The sequence below is a fragment of the Bombina bombina genome, chromosome 2, assembly GCF_027579735.1.
Source record: "Bombina bombina isolate aBomBom1 chromosome 2, aBomBom1.pri, whole genome shotgun sequence".
Taxonomy (NCBI): Eukaryota; Metazoa; Chordata; class Amphibia; order Anura; family Bombinatoridae; genus Bombina; species Bombina bombina.
In genome coordinates this window covers 613,930,092-613,951,059 of record NC_069500.1, presented here as the reverse complement: position 1 = coordinate 613,951,059, position 20,968 = coordinate 613,930,092, and the positions used below count along the sequence as shown (strand labels likewise).

The 20,968-nt window shown below is 38.4% G+C and overlaps 1 protein-coding gene across 1 annotated transcript in view; it reads left to right on the top strand.

Moving 5' to 3' along the window:
• PUM3 (pumilio RNA binding family member 3) overlaps positions 1–20,968 on the top strand; it is a 322,615-nt gene that overhangs the window by 98,199 nt on the left and 203,448 nt on the right. Inside the window, 2 exon segments of the mRNA XM_053702542.1 lie at positions 12,690–12,786; positions 18,359–18,541. Of these exon segments, the coding sequence (XP_053558517.1) occupies positions 12,690–12,786; positions 18,359–18,541 (280 nt within the window).

The following is a 20,968-nucleotide window of genomic DNA, read 5'->3' as shown; positions in this document are numbered from 1 at the left end:
TGACACCAGAATTTTTAGATGTTGTTTTCAGAGGGGGGGCCGTATCAGTCAGGGCTTAGCCTCGGGCACACTGTATTAACTGGAAATTAATACATTATTTGTTCAGGATATCCACGAGAATAGATTTCAGACCACGCAGCTATGATTCCAAAAGCTATTATGTTTATTGCAAGTTGAAAGGCACGTTTTATAGCCAACAGTTACAGCATATAGGGTTAACAAGTGACGTATTCATAATTACATCATCTTACATAGTATTTCTGCAAGAACAAAAAAACTCATTTAAAAATATAATTGGAAGAAAAGGAGTGTTAGGGAGTCATTTCTACAGAAATACCTAACTTCAGATAACAGTAAATCTGGGCCTCATAGCCCAGCACAAATCAAGGCCGTTTGACATCTTGTAGAGATAACAATGCATCCAAGCACATTGTTAGGGTCATTCTCAGGGCTATTCTAGCTATGCAAGTCTCCCTAACATCAGCATATTTCTCACTACATAATAAACCACTATAATAAAAGGTTATTGAGACAAGATGGATGCCAAAGACAAAATGGCAGCCAAGAACAAGCTGGTCATGCTAACAATAATTCCTAACACCAACATTTCAAAATGGAGGGTATTAACCTTCTAAAAGACTGCCTACAAGACAAAGATTGGATGGTTTGTTTTGACCTCTCAGATGCAAACCTAACAGTATCCATCCATCCTTCTCACAAAAATTACCTCAGCTTTTATGGTAACAAAACCCTCTATCATTTCAATTGCCATCCCTTTGGTCTGTCTTCCGCCCCTTGGATATTTACAAAAATGTTAAAAACCTGTCACAGCTTTTTGAGACTCAAATGAATGAATCTAATAATTTTCCTAGATAATATTCTCATTTTGGATCAAGACCCTCTTATTCTTTCACAACATCTCAAGCTCCCTATTTCCCTTTTGAATAACCTGGGATTCCTCCTCAACAAAGAGAAGACAGTATTATCTCCCACTCACCAACTTATTTTTCTAGGTTTCCAAATGTATACCATTTCTTCTACTATCAGTCTTCCATCCAACAAAATAAAAATATCAGGGAAGAAATCCATGATCTCTGAGAAAACAATATTATGTCTCTTGGCTCAGAGAGTTGGGTTACTTTCATCTTCTAGCCATTTTCATGCCATATCACATTATATTGCCTTACAACATTTGAAAATCTCTCATCTATAATCAGGACATTCTTATTCTCAATTCACTTCTTTGTCTTCAGAAGCCAGGGAGGAACTCCATTGGTAACTTTCTCATGTGGAGGCTTGGATCCGGAGGGCTGTTTTCGTCTCTTCTACAGATCTCATAATAGAATCTGACGCTAGCAATTCAGGTTGGGGAGACAGTTGCGGTCCCATAATTACAGGACGAAAATGGTCCCAATAAGAGAAAGACCTGCACATCAATTGCAAATAAATGTTAGCTAGAACCTTTGCAGTCAGAAACTTTGTAAAACAATTCTCCCCCATAACTAATCTCCTTTGGATGTACAATATTTCAGCATTTAGGTACTTGAAGGGACATTATACACTAGATTTTTCTTTGCATAAATGTTTTGTAGATGATCCATTTATATAACCCATACAGCTTTTATTTTAAAAAAATGTATAGCTCTGCTTATTTTTTAAATAACATTGATCAATTTACATAGACCATACAGCTTTTATTTAAAAAATGTAAAGCTTTGCCTATTTTTTAAATAACTTTGCACTGATTATCAGACTCCTAACCAAGCCCCAAAGTTTTAGGAGAATATTGATGTATACCTACTCCAGCTTGCTCCTGTTGTGTAAAGAGTCTTTTCATATGCAGAGGAAGAGGGGGCTGCTTTTTTGCTATTTCCCACTTGCAGTGGGTGTTCCACCTAACATATTCAACAGTGCTAAACTGGGAGCTAAGTTTTTAAACGGTTTTATACTGGATTTTTATATCAGTATCTGAGCATATTATTCTTTATAGTAGTATCTATTACATGCATTTAAATAAAAATTGGTGTATACTGTCCCTTTAAATTGTCTTGGATTTACCAAATCCAAATTTTTCTCCAACATAACAAAATATTTCTCGAACACAATATCTCCAATATTTACTTACCAGGTCTTTCCAATACTTTTTAAGATTGGCGATCTCATCATTTGAAAGATTAAAGCGATTTGGAGTTGAAAATATCATTATTTTAAAAAATGTCTGCTATTAGATGTCCTTTTTTTCTATACACCTCTTTGTCCCAGTCTCAGTCAATTATATTCATTTAACAGTTTTCTTGAATTCTCTATAATGAAGAAAGAGGAAGTCTTGCTCCTGTATGGTCAGCTTATGGATATCCAGAATTATATTACCAAATCCTAAGGTTCAACTTGTCAGTTTTTTGGGCACCCTCGGTTACTCCAAAGGTTGAAAATAAAATGTAATTTAACCCTTTCCCGCCGTTATGCCATTGTATTCTGTCACAACGGCGCTGGGCTTTAAAGCCGTTGACAGAATACGTCATAGCCAACGGCTGTCCTGAAGCCTACTGCGGTTGCAGGATTTGATCGCGGTACGGAGGGCGTTCCTAGCGTCATAGGGACGCCCCCCCCAGACCCGATCCCAGCATAATTGAAATTTCGCAATCGTTTGCACAATCGCGTGATTTCAATTTGTCTACATCGGAACAGTTGTTCCGATGTAGACACTTTAACCCAGCCACGAAAGGGTTAAAAGGAAATAATTAAGACAGAGCATAACATTTTAATTTTCTTCTATGATCATATTTGCTTTGTTCTTCTGGTATACTTTGTTTAACCCCTTAACGACTGAGGACGTGCAGGGTACGTCCTCAGAAAAAAGGCAGTTAATGCCTGAGAACGTACCCTGCACGTCCTCAGTGTGGAAAGCAGCTGGAAGCGATCCTGCTCGCTTCCAGCTGCTTTCCGGTTATTGCAGTGATGCCTCGATATGGAGGCATCCTGCAATAACGTTTGTAAGCCATCCGGTGCAGAGAGAGCCACTCTGTGGCCCTCTCTGCACCGGAGATCGGTGGCTACCGGCGTTGGTGGGTGGGAGCCGGACCGGGAGGCGGGTGGCGGCCATCGATGGCCATGTGGATCTGAAGGGGGGCGGGATCGTGGGCGGGGGTGGCTGGGGGCGCGCACGGGCGCGCGCGCGTGCACGGGAGGGTGGGGGCGGGCGCGTGCACGGGGAGGGAGCGGGTGGGAACCGCTACACTGCAGAAAATGGGGAAATAAAAAATATAATCAAAATAAAATATATACAATGAGCAAGGTGGTGGGGGGTTTGTTTGTGGGGGGTGGGGGGTTGGGGGAAGCTACACTACAGAAAAAAACAAAAAACCCCAAAAAAAAGCACTTTTTATTGTAAACTGGGTACTGGCAGACAGCTGCCAGTACCCAAGATGGCCCCCAATAAGGCAGAGGGGAGGGTTAGAGAGCGGTTTTGGGGGGGATCAGGGAGGTTGGGGGCTAAGGGGGGGATCCTACACAGTAGCATATGTAAATATGCTAAAAAAAAAATTCATTTTTTTTTTAAAAACTCTTTTATTTTAGTACTGGCAGACTTTCTGCCAGTACTTAAGATGGCGGGGACAATTGTGGGGTGGGGGAGGGAAGGGAGCTGTTTGGGAGGGATCAGGGGGTGGGATGTGTCAGATGGGAGGCTGATCTCTACACTAAAGCTAAAATTAACCCTGCAAGCTCACTACAAACTCCCTAATTAACCCTTTCACTGCTAGCCATAATACACGTGTGAGGCGCAACAGGATTTAGTGGCCTTCTAATTACCAGAAAGCAACGCCAAAGTCATATATGTCTGCTATTTCTGAACAAAGGGGATCCCAGACAAGCATTTACAACCATTTGTGCCATAATTGCACAAGCTGTTTGTAAATGATTTCAGTGAGAAACCTAAAATTGTGAAAAATTTTACGTTTTTTTTAATTTGATCGCATTTGGCGGTGAAATGGTGGCATGAAATATACCAAAATGTGCCTAGATCAATACTTGGGGTTGTCTACTACACTACACTAAAGCTAAAATTAACCCTACAAGCTCCCTAAAAGCTCCCTAATTAACCCCTTAACTGCTGGGCATGATACACTTGTGGTGCGCAGTGGCATTTAGCGGCCTTCTAATTACCAAAAAGCAACGCCAAAGCCATATATGTGTGCTATTTCTGAACAAAGGGGATCCCAGAGAAGAATTTACAACCATTTATGCCATAATTGCACAAGCTGTTTGTAAATGATTTCAGTGAGAAACCTAAAGTTTGTGAAAAAATTCGTGAAAAAGTGAACAATTTTTTGTATTTGATCGCATTTGGCGGTGAAATGGTGGTATGAAATATACCAAAATTGGCCTAGATCAATACTTTGGGATGTCTACTAAAAAAAAATATATACATGTCAAGGGATATTCAGGGATTCCTGAAAGATATCAGTGTTCTAATGTAACTAGCGCTAATTTTGGAAAAAAATGGTTTGGAAATAGCAAAGTGCTACTTGTATTTATGGCCCTATAACTTGCAAAAAAAGCAAAGAACATGTAAACATTGGGTATTTCTAAACTCAGGACAAAATTTAGAAACTATTTAGCATGGGTGTTTTTTGGTGGTTTTAGATATGTAACAGATTTTGGGGGTCAAAGTTAGAAAAAGTGTGTTTTTTTCCATTTTTTCCTCATATTTTATAATTTTTTTTATAGTAAATTATAAGATATGATGAAAATAATGGTATCTTTAGAAAGTCCATTTAATGGCGAGAAAAACGGTATATAATATGTGTGGGTACAGTAAATGAGTAAGAAGAAAATTACAGCTAAACACAAACACTGCAAAAATGTAAAAATAGCCTTGGTCCCAAACGGACAGAAAATGGAAAAGTGCTCTGGTCACTAAGGGGTTAAGAGATACCTAGGTAGGTAGCATGCACGTCTCATGCGCACTTAATGGCAGGAAATACTGCTCTCTTGCAAATGTATAACTTTCTTGTAAAACTGCTGCCATATATTGATGCAGACACATGCATGCTCCTGAGCTTACCTCCCTGCTTTCTAAAGAAAGAATACCAAGCGAATGAAGACAAATTGATAACAGAATAAATTGGAAAGTTGTTAAAAATCCAATGCTCTATTTGAATCATGAAATAAAATGTTGGGGACCGGGGTTGTATGCCCCTTAGAGTATTTATATTTGAGTTGTTTAGAGTTTATTTTGTAGTGGGTGTTTATCTATTTGTGAAAACTCAAATCGCCGAGATTTGACGTTTCCTCGTTTACACAGTACAACGTGCTTTATTACAATAGTTTGGCTTATTAGCTGCAGGAGCCCATATTCTAAAAAATACGAGAAAGCTTAAAAAATATGTATATCTAGTATTTCTAAGCGTAATAAGTTTCTTCTCTCCCACCGCTAATTTACACATAAACATCTATTTTCCCACATCAAAAATGGTGCACTGAACTTCACTGGCTTCATTATCTTAAAACTTTTTCGGCTTTGCTGCAAAGCGTGCGATGTGCGCATGCGTGATCGTAGTCCTCCACTGCCTGCCCCACGTGTATCGGTAGTGGAGCGTAGCTTCCGGAAGAACGTGAACGGTAAGTAGGTTTATAACAAACTGTGTCCTTTTGTAGCGGGTTATGTATAAAGATCAATTACAGCTACGCTAATACAAATTTCTTTACTTGTGAACATAATACATGTTAATAATCTCTAGTGATTGCAAGCTGCTATTAGAATTATGTGTTTAAGCATATTTCGACAAATCGTAATAATGTGTTGATTTCTTAACTTGCACAAATATTTTATATAACATTATACATTGGACGATCACATGTGGGGCACTGGACAGCAGCCATATTCCATTTATACGACTTTCTGTTTTCACAGCATTTACACGTTCTTAGTCTGCTCATTTATGTTTTGACCACTATGTTGCTATCTGTCTTGATGTCTAAATATCAATATCAGTGCAGATAATGTTAGATAATATATTTGCAGGAGTAGAGCTCAGAATCAGGGACTGCCCCTTTCAAATATGTACAGTTGGGAGGTCTGGATTAGATTAAAGGGTCAACACCAGAATGTTTCTTGTTTAAAAAAATAGATAATCCCTTTATTACCTATTCCCCAGTTTTGCATAACCAACACAGATATATTAAAGGGACACTAAACCCAAATTTTTTCTTTCATGATTCAGATAGAGCATGCAATTTTAAGCAACTTTCTAATTTACTCCTATTGTCAATTCTTCTTTATTCTGTTGATATCTTTATTGGAAAATCATGAATGTAAATCTTAGCAGCCAGCCCATTTTAGGTTCAGCACCATGGATAGCGCTTGCTTATTGGAGGCTGACATTTACCCACCAATAAGCAAGCATAACCCAGGTTCTCAGCCAAAAATGGGCCGGCTCCTATGCATCACATTCCGGCTTTTTAAATAAACCATTTTTGGTTCAGCTCCTGGGTAGTGCTTGTAGATTGGATGGCTACACTTAGACATCCATCAGCAAGCGCTACCCAGGTTCTGAACCAAAAATGGTCCGGCTCCTAAGCTTACATTCCAGCTTTTAAAAATAAAAATACCAAGAGAACGAAGAAAAATGTATAATAGGAGTAAATTAGAAAGTTGCTTAAAATTGCATGCTCTTTCTGAATCAAAAACATTTAGTATATACTTGTTACCACTTTGATTACCTTGTATCTAAGCCTCTTCTGACAGCCCTCTGATCACAACATTTTATTTATTATCTATCAACTTTCAATTTAGACAATTAGTGCAGTGTCTGCCACAAGCCTCGGGCATGATCACAATGTTATCTATATGGCTTACATGAACTAGCTCTCTCCTGTTGTGAAAAGCAAATAAAAAATCATGTGATAAGAGGCAGCCTTCAATGGCTTAAAAACTCATATGAGCCTTCCTAGGTTAGCTTCCAACTAAGAATACCAAGAGAACAAAACAAAATTGGTGATAAAAGTAAATTGGAAAGTTGTTTAAAATTGCATGCCCTATTTGAAACATGAAAGTTTTTTTGGACTTGACTGTCCCTTTAATAATTTTTTACCAATGTCTATGCAAGTGACGTGCCTAATTACGTCCAATTTACATTAACCCCTTAACGACCAAGGACGTACGCCACACGTCCTCAAAAAAAAGTCAGTTAATGACCGAGGACGTGTGGCGTACGTCCTTGGTCTGGAAAGCAGCTGGAAGCGATCCTGCTCGCTTCCAGCTGCTTTCCGGTTATTGCAGTGATGCCTCGATATGGAGGCATCCTGCAATAACCCCCCTTGGCCATCCGATGCAGAGAGAGCCACTCTGTGGCCCTCTCTGCACCGGACATCGATGGCCGGTATCGTTGGTGGGTGGGAGCTTACGTGGGAGGCGGGTGGCGGCCATCGGTGTGCTATATGGAGTGGAGGGGGGCGGGAGCTACGGGGGCGCGCACGTGCACGGGGGTGGTGGGCGGGCGCGTGCACGGGGCGGGAGCGGGTGGGAACCGCTACACTACAGAAAAAAAAAAGTTGAAAAGTTGAAACCCCCCCCCCACTAAAATGGGTCCTGGAAGGGGTTGGGGGTTGGTCTCGGTGGGGGGGGGAAAGCTACACTACAGAAAAGGGAATTTTAAAAAAAAAAGGCACATTTTGTTACAAAAGATGGCGCCCATTATTGCAGAGGGGAAGGGTTAGAGAGCAGTTTGGTGGGGGATCAGTGAGGTTGGGGTCTAAGGGGGGAGCCTACACATCAGCATATGTAAATATGCTTTTTTTTTTTAAAAAAAAGGGCCAAATACCTTTTATTTTAGTACTGGCAGAGTTTCTGCCAGTACTTAAGATGGCGGGGACAATTGTGGGGTGGGGGAGGGAAGAGAGCTGTTTGGGAGGGATCAGGGGGTCTGATGTTTCAGGTGGGAGGCTGAGCTCTACACTAAAGCTAAAATTAACCCTGCAAGCTCCCTACAAGCTACATAATTAACCCCTTCACTGCTAGCCATAATACACGTGTGATGCGCAGCGGCATTTAGAGGCCTTCTAATTACCAAAAAGCAATGCCAAAGCCATATATGTCTGCTATTTCTGAACAAAGGGGATCCCAGAGAAGCATTTACAACCATTTGTGCCATAATTGCAGAAGGTGTTTGTAAATAATTTCAGTGAGAAACCTAAAATTGAGAAAAAATTAACGTTTTTTTTAATTTGATCGCATTTAGCGGTGAAATGGTGGCATGAAATATACCAAAATTGGCCTAGATCAATACTTGGGGTTGTCTACTACACTACACTAAAGCTAAAACTACCCCAAAAAGCTCCCTACATGCTCCCTAATTAACCCCTTCACTGCTGGGCATAATACACGTGTGGTGCGCAGTGGCATTTAGCGGCCTTCTAATTACCAAAAAGCAACACCAAAGTCATATATGTCTGCTATTTCTGAACAAAGGGGATCCCAGAGAAGAATTTACAACCATTTATGCCATAATTGCTCAAGCTGTTTGTAAATAATTTAAGTTAGAAACCAAAAGTTTGTGAAAAAATTTGTGAAAAGTGAACGATTTTTTCTATTTGATTGCATTTGGCGGTGAAATGGTGGCATGAAATATACCAAAATGGGCCTAGATCAATACTTGGGTTGTCTACTAAAAAAAATATATACATGTCAATGGATATTCAGAGATTCCTGAAAGATATCAGTGCTCTAATGTAACTATCGCTAATTTTGAAAAGAAATGGTTTGGAAATAGCAAAGTGCTACTTGTATTTATGGCCCTATAGTTTACAAAAAAAGCAAAGAACATGTAAACATTGGGTATTTCTAAACTCAGGACAACATTTAGAAACTATTTAGCATGGGTGTTTTTTGGTGGTTGTAGATGTGTAACAGATTTTGGGGGTCAAAGTTAGAAAAAGTGTGTTTTTTTCCATTTTTTCCTCATATTTTATAATTTTTTTTTATAGTAAATTATAAGATATGATGAAAATAATGGTATCTTTAGAAAGTCCATTTAATGGCGAGAAAAACGGTATATAATATGTGTGGGTACAGTAAATGAGTAAGAGGAAAATTACAGCTAAACACAAACACCTCAAAAATTTAAAAATAGCCTTGGTCCCAAACGGACAGAAAATGGAAAAGTGCTGTGGTCATTAAGGGGTTAAAGGGACACTGAACCCATATTTTTTTCTTTAATGATTCCGATACAGCATGCAATTTTAAGCAACTTTCTAATTTACTCCTATTATCAATTATTCATTGTTCTCTTGCTATCTTTATTTAAAAAGCAGGAATGTGATGCATAGGAGCCGGCCCATTTTTGGTTGAGAACCTTGGTTATGCTTGCTTATTGGTGGGTAAATGTCAGCCTCCAATAAGCAAGCGCTATCCATGGTGCTGAACCTAAAATGGGCTGGCTACTAAGATTTACATTCATGATTTTCAAATATAGATAGCAAGAGAATGAAGAACAATTGATAATAGGAGTAAATTAGAAAGTTGCTTAAAATTGCATGCTCTATATGAACGAAAAGATTTGGGTTCAGTGTTTCTAAGATACAAGTAATACCAACTAGTGTTGTGGCATCTTTTCCGTTTAACCCTTTCCTGACAACTGTTCCGATGTAGACAAATTGAAATCACGTGATCGTGCACACGATCGCGAGATTTCAATTATTGGATCGGGTCTGGGGGGACATTCCTATAACCCTAGGAACGCCCTCCAGACCGCAATCAAATCTGAGAAGCACAGTAGACTTCAGGACAGCCGTTGGCTATGACATTCTATTCCGTCATAACCGCTTTAAAGCCCAGTGTAATATGACGGAATAGAACAGTGTTAAAAGGTTAAAGGTACTTTTAACATTGTAAGACTGTTCCTAGTTGGCCTCTTAGATTAGTAAATGGAGGCTCCCATTACTAAAGTGTTTTTGTTTTTTTAGTTGTTTTATAAAGTGATGGTAAGTCCAAGCGTATAACAAACACTAGGTTTTACCATCATTAAAAATAAACATTAGTATATACAAAAAAAAATGGAAGCGAAATGACTGTAAGAACTGAGAAATTGGTCATAGTTCTAATGTAATATAATATGCAACAACATTGTTGGTGCAGACCCTGAAAATATTCATTTGTAACAATAAAAAAAGAATGAATGTACAGGATTTCGAAAAAATCTTGTTGGATTGTAGGTGAAACAATTCCTATACACAAGACTGTACATAAAAACATTGCATGCACAGAGCTGGCCAGCCATCATAAATTCATATGAAACTTCATAAAAACATATAGTATGAAAATATAATCTTTAACATAAGTAAGCAAAACTCACTAAAGTGTATACAGAGGTATACATGAAATAGAATGCAATGTCCCAAATCTTAACAAATATATCTTACAGTGACAGTTCATCAAATTGTGGCCTAACAGGCCCGGTACCTAAATGTCATGGATGACATCTAAGGGTACAATACCTCTGTGATATATTGCAAAATGTTTCAGATTATACACAGCAAAACTTTGAAAGAGACACCTGCAGAAGCATTAAAGCATACAGAAGATTTCATTACCATCTTGTGCATATGATGTTCTCTGTAAAACAGCTTACGTGAAGGGGACTTTTCCGTATTGTCCTCCGAGATCCATGTCTTTAGGGGCTTAGTCCAGTGCAACACATTTGCATCGTGTTATACATCATCAGAAGTCAGCGGTCAGCTGAGTACTGGGAGGACCACAGGTATGAGGTTGTCCAGACGTGTCTGTTCGGCACTCTGTTACCGATCTTCCCTGGAGAGATGGTTTACTTTGCGTCAATTCCTCTTTATGGGACAGGTGTCACTACACCTCTTGATCCGGAATACGACTCCTCACTTACTCCAGCAGCTGTTTCAGCAGCACAGGGTATCAATTTCCCACGTAGTCTCTTTCAAATTAGCGTGTCTATGGGCATAGCATTAACCAGTGGCTTGGCAGCAAAATGTGCAAAATTGTCAGGAGCCTGCCTCGATTTTTATTTCAGGATTTTTTCCAAAATCCTGTACATTCATTCTTTTTTTTTTATTGTTACAAAAAAAAAAATAATTAAGTTTCTGTCATCATTTAGTAAAAAACTATGTTAAACTTGCACTATCTGTAAGGAAAGCATATAGCTAACACAGCGCCTCCGGCCGTGCACAGCACAGTGCTTTCACCAATGAGGAAACGTCACCTCATTTAAGAAAGTGCTGTGCCATGGGCGGCCGGAGTCGCTGAGTTTAGCAATCTACTTTTCTTTCAGATAGGATGAGTTTAACATCGATTTTTACCAAACGATGAGAGAAACTGTTTATTTTTAGTGATGGTAAATCCTAGTGTTTGTTATACGCTTGGGTTTACCATCACTTTAAATGTTTGAATAGCTAATAAAATTAAAAAAACAAACGAACATTTCTTCATATTCTCAGGCTTATATTTGTTTTGAAAAATCTAGTATTGTTTTATATCTATTTAATTTTACCTATACTCTTTGGTATTTAAAATATTCAACATACAATTTGGCTACAAATTGAAAACTTATCAATACCCAATAACAACTTATTCACATTTTAAACAACTTATAAGCATCCTGACATTTTTTATTTGGTCTGTCTGTAAAGAGTGAGAATTGTATGGAAAGGATTAATTACAAAATATAAAAGCGTAGTTCATTTTTATCTCGTTACTATTTAGAGTTTCTTTTTTTTGCTCCCTAAATTATGTACAGTATGTGCGCATGATATTACTTTTATACTAATTGTGTTTATACAGTTGTCTATGTACGCAGAATAAATTGTGTCCTAATGTGTATTAATATTCATTTAGAATTTTAAAATGTAATTGTAAATTTAAAGGGACAGTCTACAATAGAATTTGTATTGCTTTAAAATATACATAATGCCTTTATTACCCATTCCCCAGTTTTGCATAACCAACTCAGTTATATTAATATACGTTTTTACCTCTATGATTACTTTATATCTAAGCATCTTCTGACAGCCTCCTGATCACATAACTGTGACTGTTTATTATCTATTGACTTGCATTTAGCATTGTGTTGTGCTAACTCTTAAATAACTCCCTGGGTGTGAACACAGTGTTATCTATATGGCCCACACAAACTAGCAGTCTCCTGTTGTGAAAAGCAATTAAAAAAAGCATGTAATTAAATGCAGCCTTAAAGGGCTTAGACATTAGCATATGAGCCTATCTAGGTTCAGTTTCAACTAAGAATACTAAGAGAACAAAGCACATTTGATGATAAAAGTAAATTGGAAAGTTGATTAAAATTACAAGTCCTAACTGAATAATGAATTTTTAATTTTGACTAGACTGTCCCTTTTAAATGTTATTGTAGTTGCAATTGCTGATGAAATTAAAATATTGTTAATAACAGCAATATAGAACCGCACCATACAAATGTTTTCTTTCCATTCTAAGAAAAATAATAAAAGAACAATAAGAACAAATTCAGTCTATATCCTTCACAAAGAATAACATGCTTTTATAGTGTGTCTTAATGTTTTCAGATAAGTCATTTGAAAAGATAAGGCCTTTGTACAAAAATGTTTTGCTCAAATATCATTTTTATTATTTCAGTGGCATTAAGATCCATTCACTTGTTTTACGTTTTTTTTTTTGTTTGTTTGTGTAGTTTGTCATCATGGAAGCAACACAGAAAAAGGAGTTCAAGGCAAAGAAACATTCTTTGCAGAAAAACACAAAGAACATCAATCCCTGGAAAAATAAAGGTAACATCAGGGGCTAAATATCTCAATGGATACTTCATATTTGAAGTAATATTACTAAACTCAGAAAAATTCTCTCATGCGTATAAAAAGGACAATATTTCAAATGCAATTATTCGCGATATGAGGCGATGCAATATCTGAATCGCAAGAGTCTGCGATTTTTTAGGAAAACAATAAACAGCTTCCTTATGTTGTTCCCACAAGATGCAATCACTGATCACTCCTTCGGGGGGGCGGACCAGGAAGCATCTTTACAAAGAATGTATGAGGAGTCACTAGGCAAAATATAGAGGGATTCTGTACGGCTCATTATATAAAAAATGAGTGCGTAATTGACAGAAGCAGCAGCATCAATGCAAAGTAGGAACTGTGTCTTGTAAGAAGCCTATGACAACTGGTTGTAGGAGCTGTGTACAAAGTTACATTCACAGTTTTACAGCTGCTCTAATGACAACCACATTGCCACTGACAGTACACAATGCTGCTCTGACCTATCAGTATAGCGGTTACATTCATTTTAGGAAGCGTCTTGTACAGAGTCAGCTGAGCAGTGATACCTAAAGGGACATTGTACAATAGATTTTTTCTTTGCATAAATGTTTTGTAGGTGATCCATTTATATAGCCCATCTGGGTGTGTTTTTTTTTTAAAAATGTATAGTTTTGCTTATTTATAATTAACGTGCTGATTTTCAGACTCCTAACCAAGCCCCAAAGTTTTAGATGTATACAGACTTCAGACTGCTTCTGTTTGTATAATGTGTCTTTTCATATGCAGGGGAGGGGGGGGGGGTTCTGCTCTCAGCCCCTTTCATTGGCTGTCCCAGGCTTATCTCATCAACAGTGCTAAATTGGGAGCTTCTAAGTAAGTTTTTAAAAAGGTTTTACACTGGATTTTTATATCAGTATCTATGCATATTATTCTTTATAGTAGTGTCTATTACATGCAGTTAAATGAAAATTGGTGTATACTGCCCCTTTAATCAGTACACAGGGATCTCCAGCTTGGCATGGAAACCAAATAAATTATACATCACAGGGCTGTTTATCCACATTCTGCTACTGTGTTGTCTCTTTACTGCTGGATTCTGAGTAACATCCGTGCCTTGGTGACATAAAATACATTATATTAATATACTTTTTACCTCTGTGATTACCTTGTATCTAAGCCTCTGCAGTCTGCCCTCTTATCTCAGTTTTTTTTACATACTTGCATTTTAACCAATAAGTGCTGACTCATAAAAAAACTCCACGGGAGTGAGCACAATATTACCTAAATAGGACACATGAACGAGCACTATCTAATTGTGAAGAACTGTCAAAATGCACTGAGATAAGAGATGATCTTCAATATCTTAGAAATTAGCATATGAGCCTACCTAGGTTTAGCTTTCAACAAAGAATACCAAGATAACAAAGCAAATTTGATGATAAAAGGAAACTGGAAAGCTGTTTAAAATTGCATGACCTATCTGAATCATAAAAGTATTATTTTGACTAGACTGTCCCTTTAAAGGGACATGAAACTGAATTTTTCTTTTATGATTCAGATAGAGAATACAATTTTAAACAACTTTCCAGTTTACTTCTATTATCTTATTTGCTTTATTCTCTTTGGTGGTATTTGTTGAAGAAGCAGCAGTGCACTACTGGGAGCCAATAACAAATATGTGCAGTCACCAATCAGCAGCTCCTGAGTCTACCTAGTTATCCTTTCAAAAAAGGATATCAAGAGAACAAAACAAATTTGATAATCGAAGTAAATTGGAAAGTTGATTTAAATCACATGCTCTGTCTGAAGGAAATAAAACATTTGGGTTTCATGTTCCTTTTTAAAGGACCAGTCAACACAGTAGATTTTCATAATCAACAAATGCAAGATAACAAGACAATGCAATAGCACTTAGTCTGAACTTCAAATGAGTAGTAGATTTTTTTTCTGACAATTTTTAAAGTTATGTCTATTTCCACTCCCCCTGTGCCATGTGACAGCCATCAGCCAATCACAAATGCATACACGTACCATGTGACAGCTATCAGCCATTCACAAATGCATACACATTTATTCTGTAAATTCTTGCACATGCTCAGTAAGAGCTGGTGACTCATAAAGTTTAAATATAAGACTGTGCACATTTTGTTAATTGAAGTAAATTGGAAAGTTGTTTAAAATTGCATGTTCTATCTGAATAATCAAAGTTTAATTTTGACTTGAGTGTCCCTTTTAAGAAGAGGTGAAAGTTTACTAGCCTTTGGTTTAAGTATGTTGTTAATTACTATTGATATAAGATAAACATAGTAAAGCAGCAGTCTAGCCCTCCATAGGCTGTGTAAAAGATTCTGTGTTAAATTGCAATTCTCAGCAAACCAGTGGAATTTCCTAAAGCCTGTTAAATTGTTGAATTGAGACTGACATAATGTCAGGTGCCTTCCAGCCCTACCTGCACTGAACCATTAACGCCACTAGATGGAGATGAAAAAGGAACTAAGAATTGCATAAAAATATCTATGGACAAGCCATCTCTTCTGTATGATTTTTTTTCAAAAGTACTTATTGTCTAAAAATATTAACAATTTATATTTGCATGAAAAGCATAAAAATTATGCAAAAAAAACTAAGAGTGGCAAAAATTATTTTTTTATTTTTGGGTATCATTTTAAATGGTGGGGCAGAGCCCATGCTGCCCTTATGGACTGGCTGTGTATGATGTAAGCACTTGCATCGTTCCTACCCAACAGTGCGCTGTGATTTTGGCTTGCAGCTCAAGCCATCCTATATGCTGCTCTTCTGTGAACGGCTACCATGCAAACATAGGTGTGTGCAGGAGTGGGGAGATATGTTCCACATGCATGTGCACACTTGCTGTCTGCTTTTACAGTTCAATAGTAGTTGGCTGGAGTATCATGTTGGAATCTACAGTACACTTTAATTGGGCATTTAGGAAAGCACAATAAGTACAGCCAAACAGTAACTTGAAGTTAACTCCTGCATTAGTCCATATACCATCACTTTATTCTGCTGAGAACTGTGTGCGATTTATACTATTTGTTGCAATACAATCTACAGTGAAACATAAATCTATTGACATATATATATATATATATATATATATATATATATATATATATATATATATATATATGCATGCACACACAATGTTATGATAAAAAAATAAGCACTGTACTGAAAAAACAAATGAGACAAAGTTTTAATTTGGAAGGTTAAAAAAAATAATTCAAAACCATAAATACAAAGAAGCCCTCTATATGTACCAAAATAGTATATATCTGAATAAGTCACTTACATGAATGAACTTCACTTTCTCAAACCCTGTTATACATACATATCTGTAACATTAATGGGCAAAATAACGTGGCCTGTAGGTGAGGTTCCCAGATTGTTTTTCTGTATGGAAGATGTTTTTTTATGAAAAAATTACAAGCTGAAAACATTTACAAACACATGAATCTTCTTTCTCTGAATTAAAGTGCTAGTAATTTGTGATTATAGATGAAATACGATGCAGCATATTGACATGCCAGTCCACTGAATCTCACAGAGATCAGGCACTGAACATCACAGGTGCGATGCAGTAGGAAGACGTCTCCTAAATCTCATATTCATAGTTATTTCTTGTAATCTGTTTGCATTGCAAAAGTATTCACCCCCTTGACTTTTTACATATTTTGTTACATTACAGCCTTAAGTTCAATGTTTTATTAATCTGAATTGTATGTGATGGATCAGAACACAATAGTCTAAGTTGGTGAAGTGAAATGATAAAAATATATACCTAAAACTATTTTTTAGAAATAGAAAACAGAAAATTGGCATGTGCGTATGTATTCACCCCCTTTGTTATGAAGCCCATAAAAAGCTCTGGAGCAACCAATTACCTTCAGAAGTCACATAATTAGTGAAATTATATCCACCTGTGTGCAATCTAAGTGTCACATGATCTGTCATTGCATATATAGACCTTTTTTGAAAGGCCCCAGAGGCTGCAACACCTAAGCAAGAGGCACCACTAACCAAACACTGCCATGAAGACCAAGGAACTCTCTAAACAAGTAAGGGACAATGTTGTTGAGAAGTACAAGTCAGGGTTAGGTTATAAAAAAATATCCAAATCTTTGATGATCCCCAGGAGCACCATCAAATCTGTCATAACCAAATGTAAAGAACATGGCACAACAGCAAACCCGCCAAGAGACGGCCGCCCACCAAAACTCACGGACCGGGCAAGGAGGGCATTAATCAGAGAGGCAGCACACAGACCTAGAGTAACCCTGGAGGAGCTGCAGAGTTCCACAGCAGAGACTGGAGTATCTGTACATAGGACGAAAATAAGTTGTACGCTCCATAGAGTTGGGCTTTATGGCAGAGTGACCAGAAGAAAGCCATTACTTTCAGCAAAAAACAAAGTGGCACGTTTTGAGTTTGCGAAAAGGCATGTGGGAGACTCCCAAAATGTATGGAGGAAGGTTCTCTGGTCTGATGAGTCTAAAATTGAACTTTTCGGCCATCAAAGAACACGCTATGTCTGGCGCAAACCCAACACATCAAATCACCCAAAGAACACCATCCCCACAGTGAAACAGTGGTGGCAGCATCATGCTGTGGGGGATGTTTTTCAGCAGCCGGGACTGGGAAACTGGTCAGAGATGAGGGAAAGATGGATGGTGCTAAATACAGGGACATTCTTGAGCAAAACCTGTACCACTCTGTGTGTGATTTGAGGCTAGGACGGAGGTTCACCTTCCAGCAGGACAATGACCCCAAACACACTGCTAAAGCAACACTTGAGTGGTTTAAGGGGAAACATGTATATGTGCTGGAATGGCCTAGTCAAAGCCCAGACCTCAATCCAATAGAAAATCTGTGGTCAGACTTAAAGATTGCTGTTCACAAGCGCAAACCATCCAACTTGAAGGAGCTGGAGCAGTTTTGCAAGGAGGAATGGGCAAAAATCTCAGTGGTAAAATGTGGCAAGCTCATAGAGACTTATCCAAAGCGACTTGGAGGTGTGATTGCCACAAAAGGTGGCTCTACAAGGTATTGACTTTAGGGGGGTGTATAGTTATGCACCTTGACTTTTCTGTTATTTTGTCCTATTTGTTGTTTGCTTCACAATAAAAAAATAAAATAAAACAAATCTTCAAAGTTGTGGGCATGTTCTGTAAATTCAATGATGCAAATCCTCAAACAATCCATGTTAATTCCAGGTTGTGAGGCAACAAAACACGAGAAATGCCAAGAGGGGTGAATACTTTTGCAAGGCATTGTATGAGGCCAATGTCGATTGAAGTAAAAGATGGCTTTTTTTTCCTGCTTTGCATCTGCTTATTGATGTTAGAGGGTGCTAGATAAAGGCTTACTGCAAAAAGCAAGGATTGATTTAGTAACAACCGCAAATGTGCTCTTTAACTTCTGACACAACATCAGTGTTCTAATTTTGTGACTCAATGACTTTATGTATTTGTTGAATTTTATTGTAATTAATTTCCTTTTAGTTTCACTGTGCTGATTGTGAATCACTTGTCATTTCTTTCCCTTTTTTCACAAAACATAGAAGGGAAGAGTACTAATCAGGGCCCCAAGGGAAAGCTTAAATCTAACAAGTTTGAGAAAGGCAAGAAGAAAGCTGATATACCAGGAGGAAAGGCAGCCGTGAAACAGTTTTCAGCTAAAAGTGCAAAACAGAATGACAGTTTAACAAAGAAACGAAAACTTCAGGAGGACGACGTGGAGGGAAGTAAGTGTCATGTAATTGTCAGTTCTATGCGATCGTTTCCAGGGTTCTCCATGTAAAATATTGCTGGCCAGGTGGTATTATGAAGTAGGTATGTGCATATATACAGAATTTGCCATTCATTTGTCTGGTCTGTGAAAATCCAGATGTGTGCGTGTGTTGCACTTTCAGACTAATAAATCCGGCACCAAATGCCAAAACCCGCAGCCAAATTCTAAATAGATGCACTATCATGAAGAAGTTGAATGGGGCAGTGTGATACTTTGCAATATTATAACATGTTCTGTTATTTATAAATGTTACTTAATCCCTTAAGTGCTTACGACGGCTCTGAGCCGTCGGAAATTGTTTGTCAGGTGCTAACAGCTCAGAGTCGTCGCTAGCACTCTCCCACCTTGAGGGAGATCTGGGGGCTCCCACCCGCTTCTTCCCTGGCGATCTGGCCTGCATAGTGACAAGCATCACCGGGGCTTAACGTTTCACGAGGTGACGTCACGCGCAATGACGTGATGACGTCACTGTGCAACTTTATTTAAAAAATACAATAGACAGTATAGGGAAATGGGGCATGCTGCTTAGAAGCCTGTATCTCAAGCATCTAAGCAGCTACAGACCCCCCAGACCTATCGTTGGAAAGGTAATCGCCTAACCTTTCTAACAGAATAAGTCTTGGGGATCTGGGAAACAAATATATAAAAGTTAAAAAACAAAAACAAAAAACCCCCCCCTCAAATCCAGCTTCCCAGGTGGGAAAGTGCTTAGCACTCAGTGTTAAGCTATACAAAGAACAGCACACATTAATTGCATAATTTAAAATAAATATATTTTATGAAAATGTGTGCAACAAAAACTGAAGGTTAATCATAGCTAATTTAAACTTAAAATTGGCTTAAATTTAAGCCATGTGGTCAGTAAAATTACCCAGGTGGTGTGCCCATTAAGGGCTAGATTACGAGTGGAGCTTAAACTTTTGTGCGCAAGTGATATTGGGTAAACTCGATTGCTTGAGCGCTATTAAAGTTAAAGCTCGTCGGGTTAGCGAGTCCACAGAGCTGTGGTTAACTGTTTCGCAAAAAAAAGTGTCACAAAACACATTAAAATACATTACGAAGTACAGTTACTCATAATAACACCATCTAATAAAAATTATTGAAAAAAAAAAGAGTTATAAGAGCTCAACGATATGAGGTCTCAGGCTGCAAAGGGCTAACATTGGGCTAACATTGAGATATATACATGCCTAAATATGTATTATATATGTATATATACATGTCTATATATGTGTACATATGTATTTATATTTGTATATATGTATTTACAATTATATATAAACATATAAACACACAAATACATCAGTGACGTGCAGTCACAGGAGGCAGGTGAGGCAGCGCCTACCCTGGCCAATCTATGTAATTACAGGCAGCATTTATTTAAAATTAAAAAATAAAAAAATTATTTTTTTTTTTTTTCATATTTTTTTTTTTATAAAATAAGGTGACCCCCCCTACCCCCCCACCCCTCCACCAAAATCATGATTCTGTGTGTAAATTTTATTAAAACTGACTCACTGTTTGTTTATACATCAATACATTCATATTGCGCAAGACAAGGACAGCCGGCTGTCCTTGCATTGCGCAATATGAATGCATTGACTACTGTGGAAGTGTATGGGACGCTGAGAGACTGCCACCAGAGGAGAAAAGGTGCTAATGCAGTGCTCTCCAATGCGCCCCATACGCTTCCACAGGAGGCTAGCCTCCGTCCTGGCCGCCTCTCACTACTAGTCTGACTCTCAGCCAATCAGATTCAGAACTCGTCTGAATCTGACTGGGGCTGGCATGCAACCAGGGGCGTAACTAATGGTGATGTGAAGGTCGCCATTGCGATCGGGCCAAGCAGTTCTCCCAAACAGGGGGGCCCAACAAGACAGGTGGTGTTTTTTTATTATTATTTATTTTATTTTTTTTCCCAAAAAAAACAACTTATTATGACATGTTCGATTCACATTTTCATAATGACCAGGGGCCCAGGGGGCACTAGGGCAGCCAATTATCACTTTCTTTGATCAGAGCGGTGTACGCTGCTGCCCCGGCTGGAACTTTGCATTTTGGTGCGCACTGATATCTGCTCCCTCCTGACTGGCTGCACGCTGCGCACGCACATTTATCAATTGTCTTGTGACTGCACGTGCGGTGCAGTCTGTCAGTAGCAGAAGTCTGGAGTGTGGTCTGTGGAAAGCCCTGGGTCCAGTGGGAGACTCTGGAAAGCACGGCAGACTGGCAGCAGCAGTGTCACAGCCAGTGACTACCGAGTGAAGAAGAATGGAGTGGAAGGTAAGTTAAAGCTTCTTCACACACAGACTGAGGGGGGGCCGCAGGGGCACGGTGAGCTCCTCAGAGTCAGACTGAGGGGGGGCATGGTCATGCACGG